Here is a 23,737-nt window from a genome sequence, read left to right as displayed (position 1 = left end):
TTCAGGCACATGGGTTTGTAATAAATCTCAAGAAGATCCATAATCCCTTCTGAGAGAATTGTCCACCTAGAAGTCAAAATAGGTCCAAAAGAGAGAGGCTTCTTGGCACAGCAAAGGTTCGATGAGACCCAGATGTTGATCTCCATGGTGTCAAGGAACGAAGTTTGTCCATCCATCTTTACCTGCAGCTTCTGCGGCTTCCAGTCTTATGCATAAAGCCTATTCTAAGGGCAAGCTTGTACATAAGAGAGCTTCAGGGTCTAAACTATTTCCTGCAAGAGATGCTTAGAAGAATGAAGATATTATCCAGAGTGACCCATTTCCCTCAGTTTGTGAAAACAGAAAGCCCATATGATATTAATATTATGAATTTTCCTTTCACAGTCCCCAAAATCTTGATCACAGATGTCAGGCTTTCAGGGTGGGGAGTTCATTGGGGATGTCATAATATACAGGCAATATGCTTGAGATCATTGAGGCTTCAGAGCATCAAATTTCTAGAGATGAGAGTGCTAAGGGTAGCCATTGGGACTTTCAGGGTATGTCTACACAGGGATAAAAGCCCCGTGGCATGGCTGCGGCTGGCCTGGATCCGCTGACTTGGGCTTGGGACGAGGGGCTAAAAATCACCGAATGGATATTCAGGCTTGGGCTGGAGCCTGAGCTCAGGGACATTCCAGCCTTGCAGGGTCCCAGAGTTCAGGCTGCAGCCCAAGCCCAAATGTCTATGCAGCAGTTTTTCAGCACTGGAGCCCAAACCCCAAGAGTGCAAGTCTGCTGATCCAGGCCAGCCAAAGGGTTTTTATCGTTGTGTAGACATGTCCTCAGAATCACCTGCAAGAGCAGGTTCTGGGTCAGACAACACAATGACTTTGGTATACCATTGTCTGGCAAGGGGGCAAAGAAGCTTGAGTCTAAACACAAATCAGAGATCCTCCATGGATGCAGTGACACTGAGCCTCCATCAGGAGGATCCACATAAAAGAGACAGTGAACACAAAAGCAGCTAAGACACCAGCATATGGACAATTCGGTGGTTTCTGTATCAAGAAGTATTCCAATTCCTGTCCCGGAAGTGAGGCCATGCCACAGGTGGGCCTATTCATATCCAGTTGAAACGTGAAAACAAGGCTCTTCTTTGTCAGCCAAGCAGATAACCAAATATGTCTCTATACATCCCTTTTTCTTGTTTCTGCTGGTGAGAATAATTCAAAATATCAAACTGGAGGAAATGATAGCCATTCAGATTAGCTAGGGTTACCATACGTCCGTTTTTTCCCGGACACGTCCGGCTTTTCGGCAATCAAACCCCCGTCCGGGGGGAATTGCCAAAAAGCCGAACATGTCTGGGAAAAATACCGGCCGGGCACTTCCTCTCCCGTGGCTGCTCTGCTCCTCCCCGGACTCAGACTTTGGCTCTGTTTAAGAGCCACGCTGCCTGAGCCAGCGCTTCCGGCTTTGGGCAGTCCCCGTGCCTCCGGACCCTGTGCCGCCGGAGCAGAGCAGCTGGAGCCGGGGAGGAGAAGTGCCCAGCTGGCGGCTCAGGGTCCGGAGGCAACGGGGGCTGCCCGAAGCCGGTAGCGCTGGCTCGGGCAGCTTGGCTCTTAAACAGAGCCGAAGTCTGAGTCCGGGGAGGAACAGAGCAGCTGGAGCCAGGGAGGAGAAGTGCCCAGCCGGGGGCACAGGGTCCGGAGGCATAGGGGCTGCCCGAAGCCCGAGTGCTACCGGCTTCATGGTTTGCCGGGCAGCCTCCAGACCCTGCGCCCCCGGCTGGGCGCTTCCCCTCCCGGGCTCCAGCTGCGCTGGGGAAGCGCTGGCTGGGGGCACAGGGTCTGGGGGCTGCCCGGCAAACCGTAAAGCCGGTAGCGCTCGGGCAGCCCTTTTTGTGTGGCTGGGAGGGAGGAGGGGGAGTTAGGGCGGGGACTTTGGAGAAGGGGCGGGGAAAGGGTGGAGTTGGGGTGGGGGCGGGGCTAGGGCCTGTGGAGTGTCCTCTTTTTTTATTTTTTTATATGGTAACCCTAGATTACCCCAAATTGGCCAAGAAGTCAGTAGGCTAAGTACCTAGTAGAGTTGCCACAGAGACTGCCAAACCATCATCCAAGCAGATAGGATTGCCTGTTCCAGGGCTCAGCCTGCATTCCAACTCAAAGATTACCTGAGCCTAGTAGCTCAGTATTGAGTGCAAATGCCAGAATAAGAGTGGATACTCCTCCAAAGTCATAAATACCTCTCCTAGCCTCCCATAGACTCCTAAATTCCTAAGTCACTTTTGAAAATAGGACTTAGGTTTTTAAGTCACTTGACGCTATTGAACATTTTACCCAATGCTCTTAAAGTCTAATGGGGAGGTCAGTCAGTACTCGTTGTAGATTTTGGCATTGTCTCTAAGGTGCTAAAAAGTGCTAGAAATTATATTTGTGCTTTCCTTCAAAATACTTTAACAAGCAGAACCTTAGACAATTTTTACTACTTAGATATGAGGATTCAAATGCAATAATCTATTTTATAGGATCTTTAGGATGATTCATTTTAGATGTTTGTTTGTGTCATTTGAGCAGCATGTAGAGCAGCCTGAGGATTAGGTGAAGTGTGAAGCTAGATTGCCGTATCACCTGAAGAAATACAAATGGTTAATGCTTGCTGTCAGCATTCCTATGAATCTGGCTTTTATTCTCGAAGCACTGTAAGTGCTTTTGTAAAATTAATTTACTTTACCCAGTTGAATTTAGTTTATATCGTACATGCCTAAATTTGAAAAAAAAAAAGTGTGCATTAGTGATTGTAAAGCAGGTGGTTTTTATACAGGATACTTATGCTGGTGGTGCATCAACAGCTACTTCTATCTCTCGGTAAATAGGTGTTTTTTATACACAATTGCTTAAAAGTATTTTAGTCAGAGTCCTGGGGTGCTACTGTTTACATTGGTAGTTTCTGAATCAGCAGATTTGCCAGGCATCAGATCTCTAGCTCAATTTCCAATTCCTGAGGTTTTGCTATGTCAGGACAACCCAAGCTGTTTGTGCATTCCAGTAAGTCGGAATTCAAAACTATCCCTTTTTGTTATGACGTTATTAGAAATGAGGTTGCCAAATTTACAGATAGAACATGATGGCACTGTTCTCGCTACATGATTACTGCTGTGTGGCTGCTAACTTTTTCAGCATCTGTTTAGGCTCGGGTATGTGTGTTTTTTATAGCAGAACTAAAATTCATTTGCAAATTCAACACCATTAATCTGGGCTTGAATAGGGACTGGGAGTGGCTGGCTCACTACAGAAGCAGCTTTTCCTCTCCTGGAATTGACACCTCCTCATCTTTTATTGGGAGTGGACTACATCCACCCTGATTGAATTGGCTCTGTCAACACTGGTTCTCCACTTGTGAAGTAACTCCCTGCTCTCCATGTGTCAGTATATAATGCCTGCATCTGTAACTTTCACTCTATGCATCCGAAGAAGTGAGGTTTTTACTCACGAAAGCTTATGCCCAAATAAATCTGTTAGTCTTTAAGGTGCCACCAGACTCCTTGTTGTTTTTGTAGATACAGACTAACACGGCTACCCCCTGATACTTGTGTTTTTTATAGTGTCATATTTGATGAATAACACAGAACTATCTGTTAAGAGTTATGAGGTAGAAACATCTTTGCTTCCCATTAAGCATGCTTTTGATTCTTTGATTAAATACTGTATGGTTTCAAGTAGTTTGAAATGTTTTAGTTTTCTGATTGAATAGTTTGTGTCTTGTGCTACAGTCTCTTGTAACAATTAAAACACATTACTGCTGATGCGTCAGTAGGTTGTTTTGTTAGTTCCTTGGCATGAAGAGATTAGATTTCCCACTGCAGAGGGTAAATAGTATCATAGATGTCTGTAGCCAGTGGTACTCTATATTTTAGACTACATTGTGTAGACTATATAAAAGGTTGTAAAATGTTAGAGCCTGTAATGTCTTATTTACCATTTTAAAATGACTGGCACATGGGCTAACTTCACTACAGATGGAAGTAGGTATAATTCCCTCACTGCTTACATCAGCAATGAGTTTCACCCAAGCTTTCTAGATATTGAGCCTTATCCTGCAAGGCCGTGAGCTCCTGTGAGGTTCTGAGTGTCCCCTAATCCCATTGGAGTTAACATCACATGGGTTAAGCCATTCTGAGCACCTTTCAGGATTGACCCACTATACAGAAAAAAGTGATCCAACTGTAATTTTAATAGCATTTAGTAGCATTGAGACTTTTGATGCTATGTATGAAAAAAAAAAAGGCAGGAAATTACTAAAAAGCAATGCTCCTCCAACATCAACAAAAACTCTAACGGTTTGGCTATTTGATTATTACCCGTTCCATTGAGATTAGGAGCCCATATGCCTTGGCTTAGAAAAATCAGTGGCTGAAATTATATAAAGAAGTTATTCTGTTAAGATAATCATTGCTAAATTCCAAAAAGCAATTGATTAATGTGTTCTGTCTTTGCAACTTATGAATAAAAATGTTCTTTTTCATGCACTTTCTGTTTCTGGGAGGTAGTGTCTCAAAAACCCACGCACCCCTCCATAAATTCTCTTGCTTCCCAGAAAAAGGCTGTTGCTGTATTTCATAGATATCCATCTTAAAATTAACCAAATTTAGTATCTTAGTAGTTAATCTTGTTTTTATAAATGCTGCTTCTTTCTGACTATGGTATATCTAGGTATTTTAAGGCTTTCATTTCTTAATACTAAGATTAAAGCCTTTTACTTGGAATATTTAGGTACATAATACCCTGTGTATAGAGTTGAGTATTTACTGTTTGGTCTAAATTCTCTTAGACTTTTCCTTTGAGTGTTTTACTCCTTGATTATGTATTGTCACTGATGGATGAATTATTAGCTGTAACCGTACAGTTAAATGCTCTTGTCTTGTTTCCAGATCTTTCATGTCAGTCACATTATGCTCAGTTAGCATCAGCCATCACAGATGGCAGCTAAAGTACCTCAGTTTCACAGAGATGTATTTTTCAGTTATTGTTTTTAATTGGATGTAGAGAGATGTTTATTAAAATCCATGGATGAGTGTACTCAAGAAAATACAGTAGTTATCAGACATAATTGAGACAGATTGGGGATTTAGGGGAGCAGGTCTCCCTGAAACCAAGTAGAAAAAGGGGAGGTCTCCTTTTGCTTGAGGAAGAGGATTTGTGGTCCCCAATTGTCTTCAAGGGGAAAAAAATAGTGTTCTATGTATTTTGCCAGTAGGCACTTGAATTCAAGTGTTTTGTTTGAGATTTTGGTGTCTGAGAGAGGAAAAAAAGGTGTTGTTAACCTCTGCCGTAGAGATTGCGTCTCAAACTGGGGGTCGTGACCCCTCAGGGAGTCGCAAGATTATTACATGGGGGTCGCAAACTGTCAGCCTCTACCATCAAACCCCGCTTCACCTCCAGCATTTATAATGGCGTTAAATATTTTTTATAAAGTGTTCTTTAATTTGTAGTGGGGGTCACACTCAGAGGCTTGCTGTGTGAAAGGAGTCACCAATATAAAAGCTTGAGACTCACTGCTCTATGGGTATTTAAAAATATCAAGTTTGTATATGTACTTCCAAATCATTACTCCGATGAAATATTTTCTATGTTTATATGTGGGTGTTAATAAAAAAAAGCTCTGAACATTAATCCATAATTTGGACTGTTCCTTTGATTATTTAAATACAAAAGCCGAAAAGCTAAATTATCAAAAATTAAAAAATAATTACAGTCCGTAATGCCTTGCCAAATGTATTTGAGTGCATTTTCAATGAGGAAGCAAAATGTAGTAAATTAAAATCTAATTTTAATGAGGTTCTACGTGCAAGTAGATCATATCAATTAGGAAATATACCTTTTGGTGCAAAGTATTATTTATCATCTTTATACTGTATAGTTGAACTATTAAAATATTGCCCTTTTTAATACATGAAATGTTTTGGATCAGAGAAATAATATACCATAACTGATATCCTCTCAAAAGGAGAGAATTTACAAAAAGTGTGCCAAGGACCTGAAATCTTGAATTGTATTATAGTGAATGGCTCTTGTTTATACATTAAAAATAAGATTTAGTATTTCGTTTAGACATCAGTTGCATTTTATGTATAGAAATATATGCATCACATTTTTTCTTTTTTATATTTATCTGTAGGTGCCTTCAAAGAATGTGGAATCCTTTGCATCCATGTTGAGACGCTCTCCTTTAGTTCAGATGGGGCCTGCCAAAAACAAAATTGTCCTTGGTCAAATCTTCCACATTGTAGAAGATGATCTTTATATAGATTTCGGTGGCAAGTTTCACTGTGTGTGCAACCGACCAGAAGTAGATGGAGAGTAAGTAATACTATTGTGGTAAATGAATAAAATTTGCAAGAAAACCAGAATACCTAGGTAATCAGAAATCTTTTTGGAATGATCTCAGATAGGGTCTCTTTGTAACTTATAGATTTTAAACTGCTGAACTATAGATTTCAGGTGGAGAACTAATCCAAATCACAAAAAGATTTGCTTTTGCTCTGAAGTCACTGCATTAAGAGCAGATTGCCTTACATTATCAATCATTGGCACGCAAACGTTACAAACTCTTAAAGCCCAGAGGGGAATTGCTTTTGTTAAATGTGTGATTCGTAAAAAAGAACATTAACTGGAGATCCAAAATAATTTATTTGTTAATGTTTTCTGTCTTCTTTTAGTTCAGCTTTTTAAATTGTCAGAATTTTATCTTTGCACCTTGAAATGCACATTGGCTATGAATGAATAATGAACAATTGGACTGAGATAAATTGTGATGACATAAATGGATAAATATGATCCAGTTTAGATTCATTGCCTGTTTCTAGATGAGTGCACCACTAATATATTTGTGTAAGCTTTTCTGATGAGCAAGATGTATGCATGAAAGGTCAGATTCCTGTATTTGTAGATGTTGGTTTCAAAAGAAATAATGAGTTAAAACCATCTATTTCTGTAGAAAATAAGCTTTATTTTTTTGAGGAGAAAGATGTTTCCGCTGTTATGGGTACAAAGAAGGTAGCATTACAAATGTGAACTGAATATAAACTGGATTCATTGTTTTCTTCCTCACTTTTCAGGGACAGCTCCATATTTCTGCAGCTGGGTTGCAGGTTGCCCAGTGGCAATGGTAGCAGCGTGAAATTAACAGCTCAGTTTCACTTTTGCTATCCTGAAACTTGTGGCGTTGGTGAAGCTGTTAGCTTTCTCATGCAGGAGCATGATTCCTATGAGCAGTAAGGAGAACAGGAACTGAAATAAGGAAGGAGGTCCCAAAAACAGGGACTGGGGAGGAGAAGAGTAACGCAGACCCACCATCTGGCAACAGACTGGAGGCTCTGCTGAGGCAAGAAGAGACAAAATTCCTTTTCCCTTCCAGCAGCCAGAGGAGGGTGGAGCTTTAGATTTATCAGACCTCTAATGCCAGAGGCTGATCATAAAAGATAGAGCCTTGGAAGCCTCTGGGGAAGTACCCTAGTAGAGATATCATTGCTTGCCCTATTTGCAGCTGCTGGGGAACAGGGCTTCTCACCAGGTTCTTGCCCTTGGACCTTGCTGATGGGAGTCCCCTTCTTATCTTTCATATCTGAATCTGGCTAGTGGGTTTACTCTTCTGTCCAGTAGGTGTCTCGTCAGTAACTGTAAGAGGCATCAGTGTATCAAAGTTGTAAAACCAAACATTTATTGAAAATGTATTTTTTGTGAAAACTTGAGCACATTGAGAATGAAAATTCACTTTCATTATTCAGTTCACTTTCATTCTTTAGTTTTCGTACATTAGCACAATGTTGTTGTGCTTGGGTTCACAACACTATGGTGCATTTAAATCTACCCCCCAATGTAAACAAACAAAAAAAAAACAACTAAAAAAGGTTTGAAAATATTTGGGTCGGATGAAACCCCTCATTACTATACCTAAAATAATAGTCTTAAACTGTATTGACAATAAAAGCCAACTCTAGAGTATTTTGACTTCCCAAAGTTTTTAATTTGAAATAACAAGTTTGTGCATAAGACTCTAATGCAATTTTGTAATCAAACAGCATTTGCGTATTCATGATTTTGCTCCCTAATGTTTTCTAAAATAACGGCATAGTGATTTTTGTAGTGTTGCCTCTCTGACAACAGATATGTTTGACAGGCCTATGACTTTTAAAGCAAATATGATTGACAACTATAAGGTAGATAGCACGTGACATGAATAGTAGTAGTACATTTTTTGACACAGACATGAAATAAACAAGGTAATTTCTCAGTTCAGGTTATACATAAGGTAAAAATAAAGGGGGCTTAATTCTGCGATGTGCTGAGCATCTCCGAAGAAAGTCCTCCAGCCCTATTGACTTCATTGGGAGCTCAGTATGCTCAGCACTGTCAGGATCAGGTCTATAGAATCAGTCTATATTATGTATTCAAGGCAACTAAATTTAAAATACAGAAAAGAGAGAAAATTCAGGGTGGGAAAAGGCAAAAGAAAATCCATCCTTTATACATAGTTCTAGTGAATTTTATGTACACGGTTTGTTTAGATTCGTGATTTAATATTAAAATTTGAGCCATTACTATTATAAATTTACTTATAAAAGCCTAAGATAGAAAACTTGAAAGTCTGTTGTTAATGTAGATCATACAATGAGAATGATTAGTAATCATAGCAATCAGGAGGTCATGTGTTAACAGGACATTGCATCATATTTTGGTAACAGAACATAGCACAGGAAAGAGAAGAAATGTATCTCACAGGAATTTGTCCCCAAGACCAATAGGCAGACAAGTGTTTGTTTGTGGCTGTATGGACCCATCTCTAGTGTTCCTTTTCCCCATCTTTCTTTTAAGGTTTACATTTGTACATGCTTTGTGGTGGGTGGATTGGGGTGGGGCTGAGGAGTTGGTGGAGCTCAACTAGATTACTAAGCTAAATTACTACCAAAGCATCACTTAACCCTCCACAGATACTCCAGAACAAGTGCAAGATTAGACCCTGTTTGTTTTTAAATTCGCATATAAACTGGTATATTAATTTTGATGAAATTGACATGGGAGTGGTGTTAGTATCTGATTGTTTTTGTTTTAGTGTCAACAGTTATATTATGAGATGTCCTCTTCCTATAGCACATAGTTGAACTAGTTATCCAAAACTTGGCACATTGGTCTGTGTGCACGCACAAGAGACTTTTGGATCAAAAGCAAATCTGGAAACTGTTATCTTTGCTAGATGTATTAACATTTAAGTAGTCATAACTATGTCTTGAAGTCAACGCCGCATGAATAGGAATAAATGGGAAGGTCATGCCTCTGCTTGTCTGATTACTTCAGTCTGCTTGCAGACTAACGACAGCAGTGCATTGATTTTACAAAATTAAGGTTGCATTCTCAGAACAATACAACCTCACGTTTAATAAGAACCTGGTATAATAATGTGTAGAGACTCTGCTTTGGATATTCATGCGTCTCTAACCTGAGGCAGAGACGGAGACTGACTTCCAGTTTGGAAGCAAATGAATAATCAATTTTTACAAAAATAAATAAATAAAAATCCTTATTTTGGCAGAAGATGCTAATGTGGTTCTATTCTAGAAAGTGACAAGGTAAGAATATCATCCTCTTCTATCTATCATATATAATCTTCATATATGTTCTTTGTGGGGGTTTAGAGTAGTGGTTCTCAACCTGCAGCCAGCAGGCCGTTTACAGCCCAATCAGCACAGAGCTGTGGCCCATTTGACATCCTCAAGGCCATACAGGTAGTATTGGATGTGGCCCACAATGGTAAATAGGTTGAGAACTACTGGATTAGAGCTATCCCTATTCACACTGGTGACCATAATAAGAATTTATTATACTTTCTATTAGCACTGTAGAGTCAATCTAGCTGGAGAGTGGATTGACTCACATTGCGAACAGAAATATTTATAAAGTTCTGTTTTTGGATATTTATTGTTGGTAGAGCATGAATCAGAAAGGAGACATCTTGACTTTCAGATTGCATATTAAATGTAGAGGGCTAAACTAACGATTTAGAAAAACCATCAGATTTAATCTGCAGTTACTGAAACAGAAATGGAAGCTTGTGATGCTATTCTTACAAGTCACTTTTCAGAGTAGAACTATACTGTTATACCTATTCTAGTGTGACTTGTACTGCAGATCTCTTTTTAATTTGTTCTTTTCTTTTCAGAAATGTTAAACAAAAAGTGTTACTTTTTGATATCAATAAGAAAAAAGGGGGAGAAAATGTACCTTTTGCCCCTAAATAATCCTGTCTCAAGTGATGAACCTGCAATGCTTCCTTGATAACTTTGGCTTATTACTCTAGAACCGGGGTCCTCAAACTTCATTGCACCATGACCCCCTTCTGACTACAGAAATTATTACAAGATTCCAGGAGGGTCTTGGGCCTGAACCCACCCAAGCCCTGACTCCTCAGGCCGGCGGGGCCAAAGCTGCTGCATTGGGTGTGGAGGCCAAAGTCGAACTTCAGCCCCAGGGGAAGGGAGGCTGTAACCTGAGCCCTACCGCCCAGGGCTGAAGCCGAAGCCTGAGCCCAGCCACGCCGGGATTTCGGCCCTGGGCAGTGGGGCTCAGTCTTCTGCTTCGACCCTGGGCCCCAGCAAGTCTAACACCAGCCCTGGCAACCCCTTTAAAATGGGGTCGCGACCCACTTTGGGTCCCGATCTACAGTTTGAGAACCGCTGCTCTAGAACAATCATCTAGAATTAGTTTATAGTCTCCTAGATCATAATAAAACCTACCTTTCATTATCCAGCACGATCTTTGAGCTGCAGGCTGACTTTTGGTTCTTCAAAGCAAACAAAACTCTTGTAGACCTATTTGGCCCATCCTTTCTCGCCATTATATAAGTTAATTTGCAACCCTGAGTTGAAACCACTTCCGGTTAAAAGAAATCCTGGAAACAGTACTAGTAGAGGTTCAAAAACAATGAATATAATGGGAAAGTGAAGACTAGAAACGTCTTTTCTTGCAATTCATTGTCTGTTTCTCCTTTTGGAAAATATTACCATACTTCATTGAATTTATAAAGTTTGTTATTAGTGTGATCCATCATTATTGATGTTTGCCTGCATCGGGATCAGACTCTGCCATATCTGGAATATAGTCAGTTTACTATGGGCCAAATGCATTGCTGGTGTAATGTCAGTGGAGTTAAACTAGGATGCACTTGTCCACTAATAGCAGGTTGCCACGTAGGATTTATTTGATGTTACAAAGATATTTCTGTCATTCTTGCAGAACAAGAAAATATGAATATGGGGCATTACTAAATACATGATTTTTTATATTATATATTGCAGTTATTAAAAACATCATCTTTCCTAGCAGGCATTATTTAATCTTGTATAAAGTTCCTGTAAAAAGTGTAGATCCTGTAAAATGACTTGTAATCCACCGCGAGGTAATATCTAAGGCAAAGAGATACTATGGAAAAACTGTGCTAGACTGTGTTTTTTTTTGTAGCTGAAAGATTTTTCCTTTTAGGTAGAAAGGGAACAAAGCCTTCAAAAAAAATAGTGCCCATTTTTAATAGATCTCCATGGAACAATAGTATAAACCATGACAGAAAGGTTGTGTTACCACCTGTGTCTGTCATCACTGGGTGGGATTCTTAAGAACTGTTAAGTATGGGAAGGAGTTGTGCTGATTTTGTTTCTTGCAAGGTCTGCACCTGTATCATTAATGACCATTTCCAGTAAAAGCGCAATGACTTTGGCAGTTTTCTGAAATATTGGATTGCAGGACCCCTATCTGTCCAGTCTGATGTTGCTTCGTTTTCGAAGGCTGTTGTAACCCTCCAGCAACTTTATCAGGTTACAGAATCTAAAAGGTACTTTTTAAAGTTTGAACGTGAAGCTGTTGCAGGGATTTCCAATCAGGGGCGGCTTCAGGCACTAGCGCACCAAGCGCGGGCCTGGGGTGGCAAGCCGCTGGAGGCGGCGTGCCGGTCCCTGTGAGGGCAGCAGTCAGGCTGCCTTCGGCAGCATGCCTGCAGGAAGTCTGCCGGTCCTGCGGTTTCAGCGGCAATTTGGCAGCGGGTAGGCCGAAGGCGCAGGACCAGCAGACCTCCCGCAGGCATGCCGCCAAAGGCTGCCTGACTGCCGTGCTTGGGGTGGCAAAATACGTAGAGCCGCCCCTGTTTCCAATACATCCTGTGGCAGTTTACTTAACACCTTTTAGTCTATGCCAAATTTGCGTGGGGGAGGAGGGGAGAAGGAGGGAAAGAAATCAGATGATGCTAGTTGCAATTCAGAGCATGACAGCTTCATGACCTTCATAAAACATTAGGCAATGTTACTTCTGTAAACTATACCAAAATATTTATACTGCTTGAATGGTTGCCAAGGTGAATTTTATTTGGGAAACATTTACATGCTTTTGTTTTCTATATTAAAATTATTTTATATGTTAGGAAGAGGTGAAACTAATTATTCTAAAAATATCTTTTCATGTAGTTGATTTGTTGGTTTTTTTCCCCCTAGCAGGCAGGGTTGTCCTTAGCCATTCTGGGGCCCTACGCAGCCCCCACGAGGGGAGAGGGAGAGGCTGGCCCCAGGCCCCCGTGGGGGCGCAGGAGCAGGCTTGGGGGGCAGGGTGGAACCGCCCCCCAGCACTCACCCATGGTGCGGCTGGGCCGGGTTGCTGCACTTCCTGCCGCCGGTGAATGCAGGCCCGACCCCTGCTCAGTCCAGTTTCCCAACCAGCTGTAAAATGAATAAATAAATAAACAAACATTTCTACCATTCCTTTTTTCAGGCCTCACTATAAAAATTATTGAAAATGTTTAATGTGCATCAAAGAAAAGGAAAATATAAGATTTAAATTTTACATTAGTAAAATGTTATGCACAATATTTTAATTTACATTTCTTAGGCTTGATCTATACTACCAACTTATGTTGGTATAACTGTGTCACACAGGGCTGTGGAAAAGACAAACCACTGAGCAACGCAGTTATAGCAGACTAACTCCCGGTGTAGACAGTGCTATGTCGATGGGAAAGCTTCTCCCGTTGACATAGCTACCACCTCTCGGAGAGGTGGATTACCTATGCTGATGGGGTAAGCCCTCCTGTCATGTAGGTTGCATCTACATTGAAGCACTACAGTGGCGCAGCTGCACCGCTGCAGCATTTTAAGTGTAGACAAGCCCTTGGATTTCAGACGTTGGGCCAAAATATAAGAACTGGCCTCAAAGTCACACCTACAGAGTTTGTGCATCTTCCCACATTTGCACAAGAGTTACCTCTTTTGGTGCTTATCCAATAGCGCACTTAAGCAAACGTGCTATTTTACACTTCTGAATACTCAAGTTGTCTTCAGTGGGACTATGCATCTGCTTAAATGGGTTGTTTGACCAGACTGTGCATAAATGCCTGGATGGTTATGTCTGTGATTAGGATTTTTACAAAAAGAATTCTTACCTGGGTTAGGGCTGGTTGGAGTTGTAGTATAGATAAGTGTCTGATGGCTTCCTGTGTTTTTGCCAGTGTGTTAATAAAATCATAGAATCGTAGGACTGAAAGGGACCTCAAGAGGTCTCCTAGTCCAGTCTCCTGCACTTAAGGCAGGACTAAGTATTATCTGACTATCCCTGACAGGAGTTGTCTAACCTGGTCTTAAAACTTTCCAATGACGGAGATTCCACAATCTCTCTAGGTAATTTATTCCAGTGCTTAACCATCCTGACAGTTAGGAATTTTTTCCTAATGTCCAACCTAAACCACCCTTGCTACAGTTCAAGCCCATTGCTACTTGTCCTATCCTCAGAGGTCAATGAGAACAATTTACCACTCTCCTCCTTCTAACAATCTTTTATGTACTTGAAAACTGTTATCATGTGCCCTCTCAATCTTCTCTTCTCCAGACTAAACAAACTTATTTTTTTTTCAGTCTTCCCTCATATGTCATGTTTTCTAGACCTTTAATCATTTTTGTTGCTCTTCTCTGGACTTTCTCCAATTTGTCCACATCTTCCCTGAAATGTGGCACCCAGAACTGGACACAGTACTCCAGTTGAGGTCTAATCAGCATGGAGTAGAGCGGAATAATTACTTTTCATACCTTGCTTACAACACTCCTGCTAATACATCCCAGAATGATGATTGCTTTTTTTTTAACCACAGTTTTACACTGTTAACTCATATTTAGCTTGTGATCCGCTCTGATCCCCAGATCCATTTCTTCAGTACTCCTTTCTAGGCAGTCATTTCCCATTTTGTCTGTGTGCAAGTGACTGTTCCTTCCTAAGTGGAGTACTTTGCGTTTGTCCTTATTGAATTTCATCCTATTTATTTCAGACCATTTCTCCAGTTTGTCCAGATCATTTTGAATTTTAATCCTATCCTACAAACCACTTGCAACCCCTCCCAGCTTGGTATCCTCCACAAACTTTTATCAGTGTACTCTCTATGCCATTATCTAAATCATTGATGAAGATATTGAACAGAACCGGACCTGATCCCTACAGGACCACACTCAATTTTCCCTTTCACCATGACTGTGAACCACTGATAACTACTTTCTGGGAACAGTTTTCCAATTAATTATGCAACCACCTTATACTAGCTCTATCTAGGTTGTATTTCCCTAGTTTGTTTATGAAAAGGTCATGCAATACAGTATCTAAAGTCAAGATATAACAGATCTATCACTTCCCCCCATCCACAAGGCTTGTTACCCTGTCAAAGAAAGCTATTAGTTTAGTTTGACAAGATTTGTTGTTGACAAATCCATGCCGAGTGTTACTTATCACATTATTATCTTGTAGGTGTTTGCAAATTGATTGCTTAATTATTTGCTCCATTATCTTTCCGGGTATTGAAGTTCAACTGACTGATCTGTAACTTCCTGGGTTGTCCTTATTCCCTTTTTTATAGATTGGCTCTGTATTTGCCTAGGCGGGGGGGCTACAGGGCTCTGTGCGCTGCCCCCATCCTGAGCACTGGCTCAGCACTCCCATTGGCCGGGAACCAGCCAATGGGAGCTGGGAGGGGGATCTGTGCTTGTGGGCAAGAGCCACGCGGAGCCACTTGTGCACCTCCACCTAGGAGCTGGACCTGCTGCTGGCTGCTTCCAGGGCACTACACGATTGGCGGAGGCAGGAAGCCTGCCTTAGCACCCCCGTGCACCGCTGATCGTGAGCTGCCTGAGATAAGCCCGTGCCTGAACCCTGCACTCCAAACCCCCGCCCCAGCCCGGAGCCCCTTCCTGTACCCCAAACCCCTTATCTCTGGCCCCATCCCAGAGCCTGCACCCCCGGCCCAGAGCCCACACCCCCCCACACACCCCAACCACCAGCCCTGAGCCCCCCAAACCCCTCATCACCAGCCTCACCCCAGAGCCTACACCCTCAGCCCAGAGCCCCTCCCGCACCCCTGTCCCAGCCCAGAGTCCCTCCCACACTCTGAGCTGCTCATTCCCGGCCCCACCCCGCAGCCCAATCGTCTGCCTCAGACCTGAGTCCCTCCTACACCACAAACTCCTCATCCCCAGCTCCATTGGGTCGCGGGCATTAACAATTTTCTTCAACTGGGTCGCCAGAAAAAAACGTTCAAAAACCACTGTTCGAGGATGTATTTTTGTCAGGCCCTAGTGACTTTAATATATCTAACTTGTCTAAGTAATTTTTAACTTTTTCTTTCCCTATTTTAGCTTATGATCCTACCTCATTTTAACTGGCAAGAAAGAAATATGTAGTAGAGATGCAGATTTCCATTTCAGATGTCCATGGGATCATTCTAAGCAGTGAAAAAGAAAACATGATGAAAGTGACCGAATCTGTCCTTTTAAAGTGTAATTTTGCACGTAGTACAGTACATATACTGTAATGATCATGATAATTTGTACTTTTACATTGTCTTCCTAAATAGAAGCAAATCATTTTACAGACTTTATTAACGAGTTTTGTAAAGCATATGCTAGGTTTTGTCTTCTGCACTAGGCAACTAGGAGGAAGAGAGCATATGGAGTCTCTTTTTCCCACCCCCGATGCAAGTAGCAGGGGAGGATTCTCTACTTAGCACTTGAGAGGGCCAGCAAACACATTGGTCAAAGTATCATGGTCCTGTACCAGCTAGGGGCGCCATCTAGGCCCGCCATTTGCTGGTGTTTATGCTAACAACTTGTGCACACCATGAGCAACTGCTGCTGCTAGTTAGAAAGTGCACTCCAGCATCTTGTTTCCCATAGAAATCTGCCATGACTAATAGGATGATTGCAGTAGAAAACACACCCACCACTATTAGGGATAGTGGAGGGAATAATTATATGTATCACATTCTTATACACATACACTATAAACATACATATGAATCACTTTGTTCCCCACGAATGGAGGGTGCAGCCTTTTTTAGATTGAAACCTGGCATCTATTTTAAAGCACATAGCAACATTAGACAAAAGTTATCCTCTGCCACTATCACTCTGTGGATAGTGCCATCTCTCTACCCTGTTCATCTGCTTCTAGGAGCATCTTTGTTTCTTCTTCTATGTTGCCCCCCGGTGCTTTGGCACAACCTTATAATTGTTGTCTGGCAGGCCATCTCTGTCTCTACTTGTTCCTTAAGACTCAGCTCTTCTGCTTTGCCACAATGTGAGTAAATTTATATTATTATTATGAAAATATTTTTAAACACAACAACAAAATAGTGTAACTGAGCCATCATAATGTGTGCACAAGCAAGCTGAATAACCTCATGATTTTGCTGTAAACCACATTATTCCTTCCTTCCTTCCTTCCTACCTTCACCCTATTGTTCATTATTCCCATGTGGTGCATCCTGTATATTATTTTATAAGCTGTAAGGGAAAGAATAATGTCTTTCTACCTGTACAGTAAGACCCCGTGTAGCAAATATCATAACAGATGATGTAAAATAAATTAAAAAGTTAGGAATACTGTATCCAACTGAAACATCCGGGTAGAGCATAATTGGCTGAGCTTGCACGGCCCAATGCTCAACTTGATGGCATTTCTCTGTTTAGAAATAACTTTTGAATGCCGCATCTGATTAATTCCTATACCTCAGGGAATGTTCTAGGCATCAGTGGGCAGAACCCTATTGGTTTTGGTGAAAATCAGAAAACCAGAGGGGGGAAATGAGAGAGACATCACCACTTGCATTTGGTTAGCAGACTTATTGCCTTCAGTCACCTCTGGAATTGTCTAGGGAACAAAGAACCAGTTGATGGCAGCCATTGCAACGTAATAGTATTCCTATCTCAGTTTAAAATGTTGACACCCTGAATGAATGGAGGGAGGAAAGAGGGGAATAGGGGCATATGCAGAGCCCCTGGCATGATGGGAGGGGAGAGTGGAGTATGGAGGACCCTGGTTTGGGGAGAGAGGAGAACTGGGGCGTACATAGAGACAATGGGATGAGAGGGAAGGGGGGAATGAGGACATACATAGTCCCTGGCATGGTGGGGCTCACAGAACCTGTGGCAGAGGAGGAGAAAGGGGAACAATACTATGGGGGAGGGGGAAAGGGGAGCACACAGAGCACCTGCCATAGTGGGGAAGGGGGAATGAGGGGCCCTGGTATGGGTGGCACATAGAGACCCTGGCATGAGGGGAGTTGCAGTGAGTCACTGAAATAGAGGGTGATGGAAGGGTGACACACAGGGAACTTGAGGGAAGTGGGAATGGAGGGAGGCAAGGAGACTCTGATGTGTGCAGTGAGCTCAGATGACAGAAGTAACAGTGTGGGAATCCCCAGTTACCCAAATTAAAATTTGGCCAGGATACAGGAACTTAACCCTACACTTGCAAAAAATGTTATGGGATTTTTAATGACCCCAGTGATCATGGACTTCATCTTCAGACCTAACCCCAAAAATATCACCATTAGAGTAGAGTGCCCCCTAATACTAGGCTGGGTCACCGTGATAGAGTACAGATTCTTCAGGATTGGTACACAGTACCTCCTGCTGAGTCACCATCATTACTTGTGGAAAGTCCTGAGTTTCCTCTAGATCTCGTCCACCCAGTTACTGACCCAAGCTTGTGATGTTCTGACATTATTGCAGCTTGAGGTATAATATAACTGTCCAACACCTGTAGGTCAATATGCAAATAGACATCACTTTAATTTTGAGCAAACCATTAACTCATATGTAACTTTGTTTTTAGCAGTAATATAATGCAATGCTAGATTTAAAAAATTGGTCCTGATACTGCACTGGCGATATGATCTTGTTTTTGTTTGTCTGTCTTATAATAGTTCATTTCCCTTTTAGTGTCAGTAACCAGCAAAAACAATCTGCGTACACATTGAAATGCTTATGGGGGAGGGGAATTGCCACCTAGCTTGTAAAGAAATACTATTTTTAAATGAGAGAGGTAAAGAACAGAGATGTAATGTTATGCTTCTGCTGCTGTCTTATTTTTAAAGCTACTTTATTTTCGTTTTTATTGGGTAATTTCTTGCTGAAAACCCAGAATGTCTACTTTGTTTTTGTTTGTTTAAAATTTCAGTTTGGACTTACAAGACAAGATCCTGTTGTCTATGGCCACAAAGGTAGCTTTCTCAGAGTGGAATTGAATTCACAATCATAGAATTGTGGTACTGGAAGGGACATCAAGGAGTCATTTTAGTCCAGAGGTCTTCTAGTCCAGTCTCCTGCACTTAAGGCAGGACTAAGTATTATCTAGATCATCCCTGAAAGGTGTTTGTCTAACCTGCTCTTAAAAATCTCCATGATGGAGATTCCACAACCTCCCTAGGCAATTTATTCCAGGGCTTAACCAATCCGATAGTTAGAAAGTTTTTCCGAATGTCCAACCTAAACCACCTTTGCTGCAATTTAAGCCCATTTCTCCAGTTTGTCCAGATTATTTTGAATTTTTATATCCTATCCTTCAAAGCACTTGCAACCCCTCCCAGTTTGGTGTTATCCGCAAACTTTATTAAGTGTACTCGCTATGCCATTATCTTAATCATTGATGAAGATATTAAACAGAACCAAAGCCAGAACACGCACACGATAAGAGACTAAATCACTTATAAAGTAATACACTGGGCCAAATGCAGTTGTGGTGTAAGCAGGAGGAATTCCAGTGAAGTCAATGGAGAAGCACCCACTTGTGACAGCGCTGATTTCGTCCCATTGTGACGCTTCTCTGCAAAGACAAAAATTAATATTCTATCTATATTTATAATCATTTTAATAAATCACAGGCAAAGAACCTGGAAATGCAAAGGATTAACATCTAAAGCTTAACAGAATAGTAATACTAAAATTAGGCCTTCTCATTAGAGAATTTTAGATATAAACACACTTTATTATTTATTTCCTAAAACATAGGTATAGTGCACTTTAGTTTGTTTTCATTTACTAAATGGTAACAATTGTATAACTAAAAGATGTTTAAGTGATCATTTGGAATCTAAACAGCTATTTCAGTTTAAAAAAAACAGAGAGAGAGTTAAACTAAGCGCTACTTCAATGTCAAGAATAGTAAGTAAAATTCAACTTATAAATCCTCTGCATGCTTTTGTACATACACTCAAAATTATATATTACATACCAAAAACCTCATATTAAAAGAAAGTTACAGTTGCAAACTAAAGCATTTAAAAGTTAAGAAATGCCAGAATTAAGTTTCTCGTGCAACCCTAATTTGGCCCTCTTGTACGTATGCATTATGATACAATCTTTAATTGCATGATCATATATTTTTTCCACAAGACTCCTGCCTCATGCAGTACACAGGATGGGAGGCAATCATGGAATGAATTAGGGTTATGTAGTGAATGAGATTGTTTGTAGGATCCTTACTTCATTTGCTGTAGAAGTAGAGAACTGCAGTAAAAGGGAAGAAGATCTTCTGCTTAAGACAGGTGAACAACCCAAGAGGACCTCGGTTCTATCCCTGCCTCTGCTACAGAGTTACTACGTGATGCTCAGCAAGTCACTTAAAACTAAAATTGACAGATGGACACCTAAGGGCATGTTCCCCAATTTCTGGTTGCCCAACCCTGAGACAGCAGGGCATAACTTGCTGAAGTGCTGAGCACTTGCAAATGCAGCTGAAGTCAACTGGAGTTGTGTATGCTCAGCACCTCTGGCTGTAAGGCAGTGTGGTCTGAAGGAATGAGCACAAGGTTGGGAATCAAGAGATCTTGAATTCCAATTCTGGCTCTGCCACTCCGTTATCCTGAAGCGGAAACAAATTCATTAATGTCTGTGAGACACTAAGATATCAGGTTGATAAGTGCCCTAGAAAAGACCATAAGGAGTGAATAATTCTGTATTCATTGCAGGCTTTGGATGGTGTGCAGTAAGGCAGGCAGGGGCCAATAACTGAATAAGGATAAACATTTTGAATAGCGGCTTCATTCCCTGAGGATCATCTATCCTATTCACTGAATGAGGAGTCAGGGTCCTGGGGAGGACATAGTATACAATCACATATCAGTGCACACAGAAAAGGGGCAGAGTTAAGGTTGCACAGGTAATCTATAGTCTGGCATTTCCCAACTTTTTAATGTTTGATTCTACAACCTAAGTGTATTTAAACAAGATTTCTGAATGTAATTTCCTCATTTTTAAAGGAAAATATAAAAAAAAATTCTATTACGTGCAACAATAACAACCTCGCATCATCAATAGGTTAGAATCCTGCACCCGCTGGGAGCTTATGCATGAAACATCTAATTAGCAGGTGATATCTTATTGCTTAGAAAAACATGTAGAGGAAAAGGTCTATGCCTGTTGTATAAATATATCTATGTGCATAAGTGTGTTTTTAACTGGCTCAGGTTTGTGGCTAGCCTGGATAGGGAGAAGAAAAAGGAAAGTCTTTAAAGAAAGTAGTAATACAGAATTGGCCTTCTGTCCATTTCTATTGTAGCGGCTACCAAGAATAATGCTTTTGGCCTGTTAAAAATCACACTTTATTGATTCAACATATTGAATCTCCTTTAAGTTCCATCTTGTAGGTCTTATTGCAAGAATTCCCGGGATGTGGGTTTAAATGCAGTTTGTGGATGAGGGAGAAAGGAAAACGGTAACAGCTCTACTTGCACTATTACTTCATGCTATTTGAACCTTCAGGCTGATAGTCTACTAGCAATAAGGTCTGTGTTGTCCTGCTCTGTTTGCTGCTTCCCTCCTGATAGTCTCTGCTGTAGCCTTCATTTCCCTGTAGACTCCTCTTCTTCCCGGTAGCCTCTGCAATAAGCCACGCACTGTAGAAAATATCCATGAATGGCTCCTACGCCTTCTGAAGTCCATCTGTCTCTGGAGTGGATTCTCAGTCTCCTTTTACCTACTTTCATCCTTTGCTGTCATTCTCTTTTTCAGAAACTTCTTACTGATGTGTTCTTCTGTTGCGCTCTACTGACATCTGAATTCCTCACCACTCTCACACCTTGTACTTTATTCTCCAGTAATGACTGCAGCCAAAAAATACCTTCTAAAATCATAGTATTATAGAAGTGTAGTGCTGGAAGGGACCTCAGTAGGTCATCTAGTTCAGTCCTCTGTGCTCATGGCAGGACTAAGTATTATCTAGAAAAGTGGTCCCCGACCTTTCAGTGTGGCAGGCGCCTGACGACTAGCCACCGAAATGCCACCGAGGAGCGTGGCCGCCGGACAAGCAGCTGCCGAAATGCCGCCGAGAAGCTGTGTCATTAAGAGGCGTCGCCGACGAAATGCCGGCGAAAAGCAGTGGCATTTCGGCGGCGACGCTTCTTGACGTTGCTGCTTTTCGGCGCCTGCTTGTCCGGTGGCTACGCTCCTCTGTGGCGGGGGTGCTCCCTTGTCAGTTGGCAGGTGCATATAGATGCCCCGGCGGGTGCCATGGCACCTGTGGGCACCACGTTGGGGACCACTGATCTAGAACATCCCTGACAGGTGTTTGTCTAACCTGCTCTTAATAAATCTCCAATGATGGAGATTCCACAATCTCCCTACACAATTTATTCCAGTGCTTAACTACCCTGACAGGAAGTTTTTCCTAATATCCAACCTAAACCCCCTTGCTGCAATTTAAGACCATTGCTTCTTGTCCTATTTTCAGAGGTTAACAAGAACATTTTTTCCCCATCCTCTATGGAACAACCTTTTATGTACATGAAAACTGTTATCATGTCCCCCCTCAATCTTCTCTTCTGCAGACGAAACAATCCCAGTTTTATCAATCCTTCCTCACAGGTCATGTTTTCTAGACCTTTAATTATTTTTGTTGCTCTTCTCTGGACTTTCTCCAATTTGTCCACATCTTTCCTGTAACGTGGCACCCAGAACTGGACACAGTACTCCAGCTTAGGCCTTATCATTGCAGAGTAAAGTGGGAGAATGACTTCTCGTGTCATGCTTGCAACACTCTGGGTAATACATCCCAGAATGATGTAAATCAGTATCATCTCTTTTTAATTGGACACTATCTGATCAAAAACATATATTTAAAAATAAAATTCCCTGCCTGCATTGTTAGTCAAAATATTAATAATTCTAAAATGGAAAGGATGTCAAAGATAAAATAAGGAGTCCGGTAGCACCTTAAAGACTAACAGTTTTATTTGGGCATAAGCTTTCTTGGGTAAAAAACCTCACTTCTTCAGATGCATGGAGTGAAAGTTACAGATGCAGGCATTATATAATGACAAGAGAAGGAAGTACCTCACAAGTGGAGAACCAGTGTTGACAGGGCCAATTTGATCAGGGTTGATGTAGTCCACTCCCAATAATGAGGAGGTGTCAATTCCAGGAGAGGCAAAGCTGCTTTTGTAATGAGCCAGCCACTCCCAGTCCAATTTCAAGCCCAAATTAATGGTGTTAAATTTGCAAATGAATTTTAGTTCTGTTGTTTCTCTTTTAAGTCTGTTTCTGAAGTTTTTTTGTTCAAGAATAGTTACTTTTAAATCTGTTATAGAATGTCCAGGGAGGTTGAAGTGTGCACCTACTGGCTTTTTGTGATATAATGTGTTCTTATGCATTTTGGGGGTCAATTTCAAGGATCCCACATAAGTCCCAAGTGATTGGGCTTTCTACAGCAATCATATGTGAGGATGGGAGAAATTAACTACCACCCAGCCCAGGAAAAGGTCCCTCCACTTCAGCTATGCAGGGGTGCCCAGCCATTGGCTCCGTAGTCTGGCCCATTCCTGATGCCTACTTCTTTGACAGAGTGGAGTTGTCATGTATCAGACCTTATGGAGACTCATTGGGAGTGTATGCGTTCCATCCACGCAGGGGTACGCTGATTGGGCACTCTGCTACAGGTTGAATTTGGTTTTTTGCATTTCATTCAGCTTGGACAAGGTAAATATGGTAGTCATTTAAACTTTTTTAACTTTCTTGTTCTCATGTACAATCTTTGTCTTGTGAGCATGGCTAGGATCGTTTCATATCCTAACAGAAACATTGTTTTAATGGAAATTTTAAAAAATCATCACAATATTTCTGTTTTACTAGGTTTTGTAAAACTTTTATCAGATCTAAAGTAGCTGACCGTGTCCATTTAATACATTGAAGCCAGTCGCAGGTTTTGTATGAGTAGTAGCCAAATTTTAGTTTGGTCAATTATAGTGTAGTGTTGCTGTGCACTTTTAAGCAGCTGCCATGTTTCTGCCTTCCAAAGTGTCTGCATTTCAGTGGTGTGTGAAGTGACCCCTATAAATATATTTTTTAATAAACCAATGTCATCCCTTTTAGTGTGAAAGGTGGTATATGGGAATAAAATACTATAATCTTAAG

General features: G+C 41.4%; 1 protein-coding gene across 2 annotated transcripts in view; it reads left to right on the top strand.

Moving 5' to 3' along the window:
* MRPS28 (mitochondrial ribosomal protein S28) overlaps positions 1 to 23,737 on the top strand; it is a 133,516-nt gene that overhangs the window by 21,680 nt on the left and 88,099 nt on the right. For both annotated transcript variants that reach the window (XM_034763170.1, XM_034763171.1), the window contains exon 2: positions 6,160 to 6,341. In XM_034763170.1, the coding sequence (XP_034619061.1) occupies positions 6,160 to 6,341 (182 nt within the window). The remainder of the gene's footprint in view (positions 1 to 6,159; positions 6,342 to 23,737) is intronic.

Source organism: Trachemys scripta, chromosome 2 (genome assembly GCF_013100865.1).
Source record: "Trachemys scripta elegans isolate TJP31775 chromosome 2, CAS_Tse_1.0, whole genome shotgun sequence".
Taxonomy (NCBI): domain Eukaryota; kingdom Metazoa; phylum Chordata; order Testudines; family Emydidae; genus Trachemys; species Trachemys scripta.
This window is presented reverse-complemented; position numbering and strand designations above follow the sequence as displayed.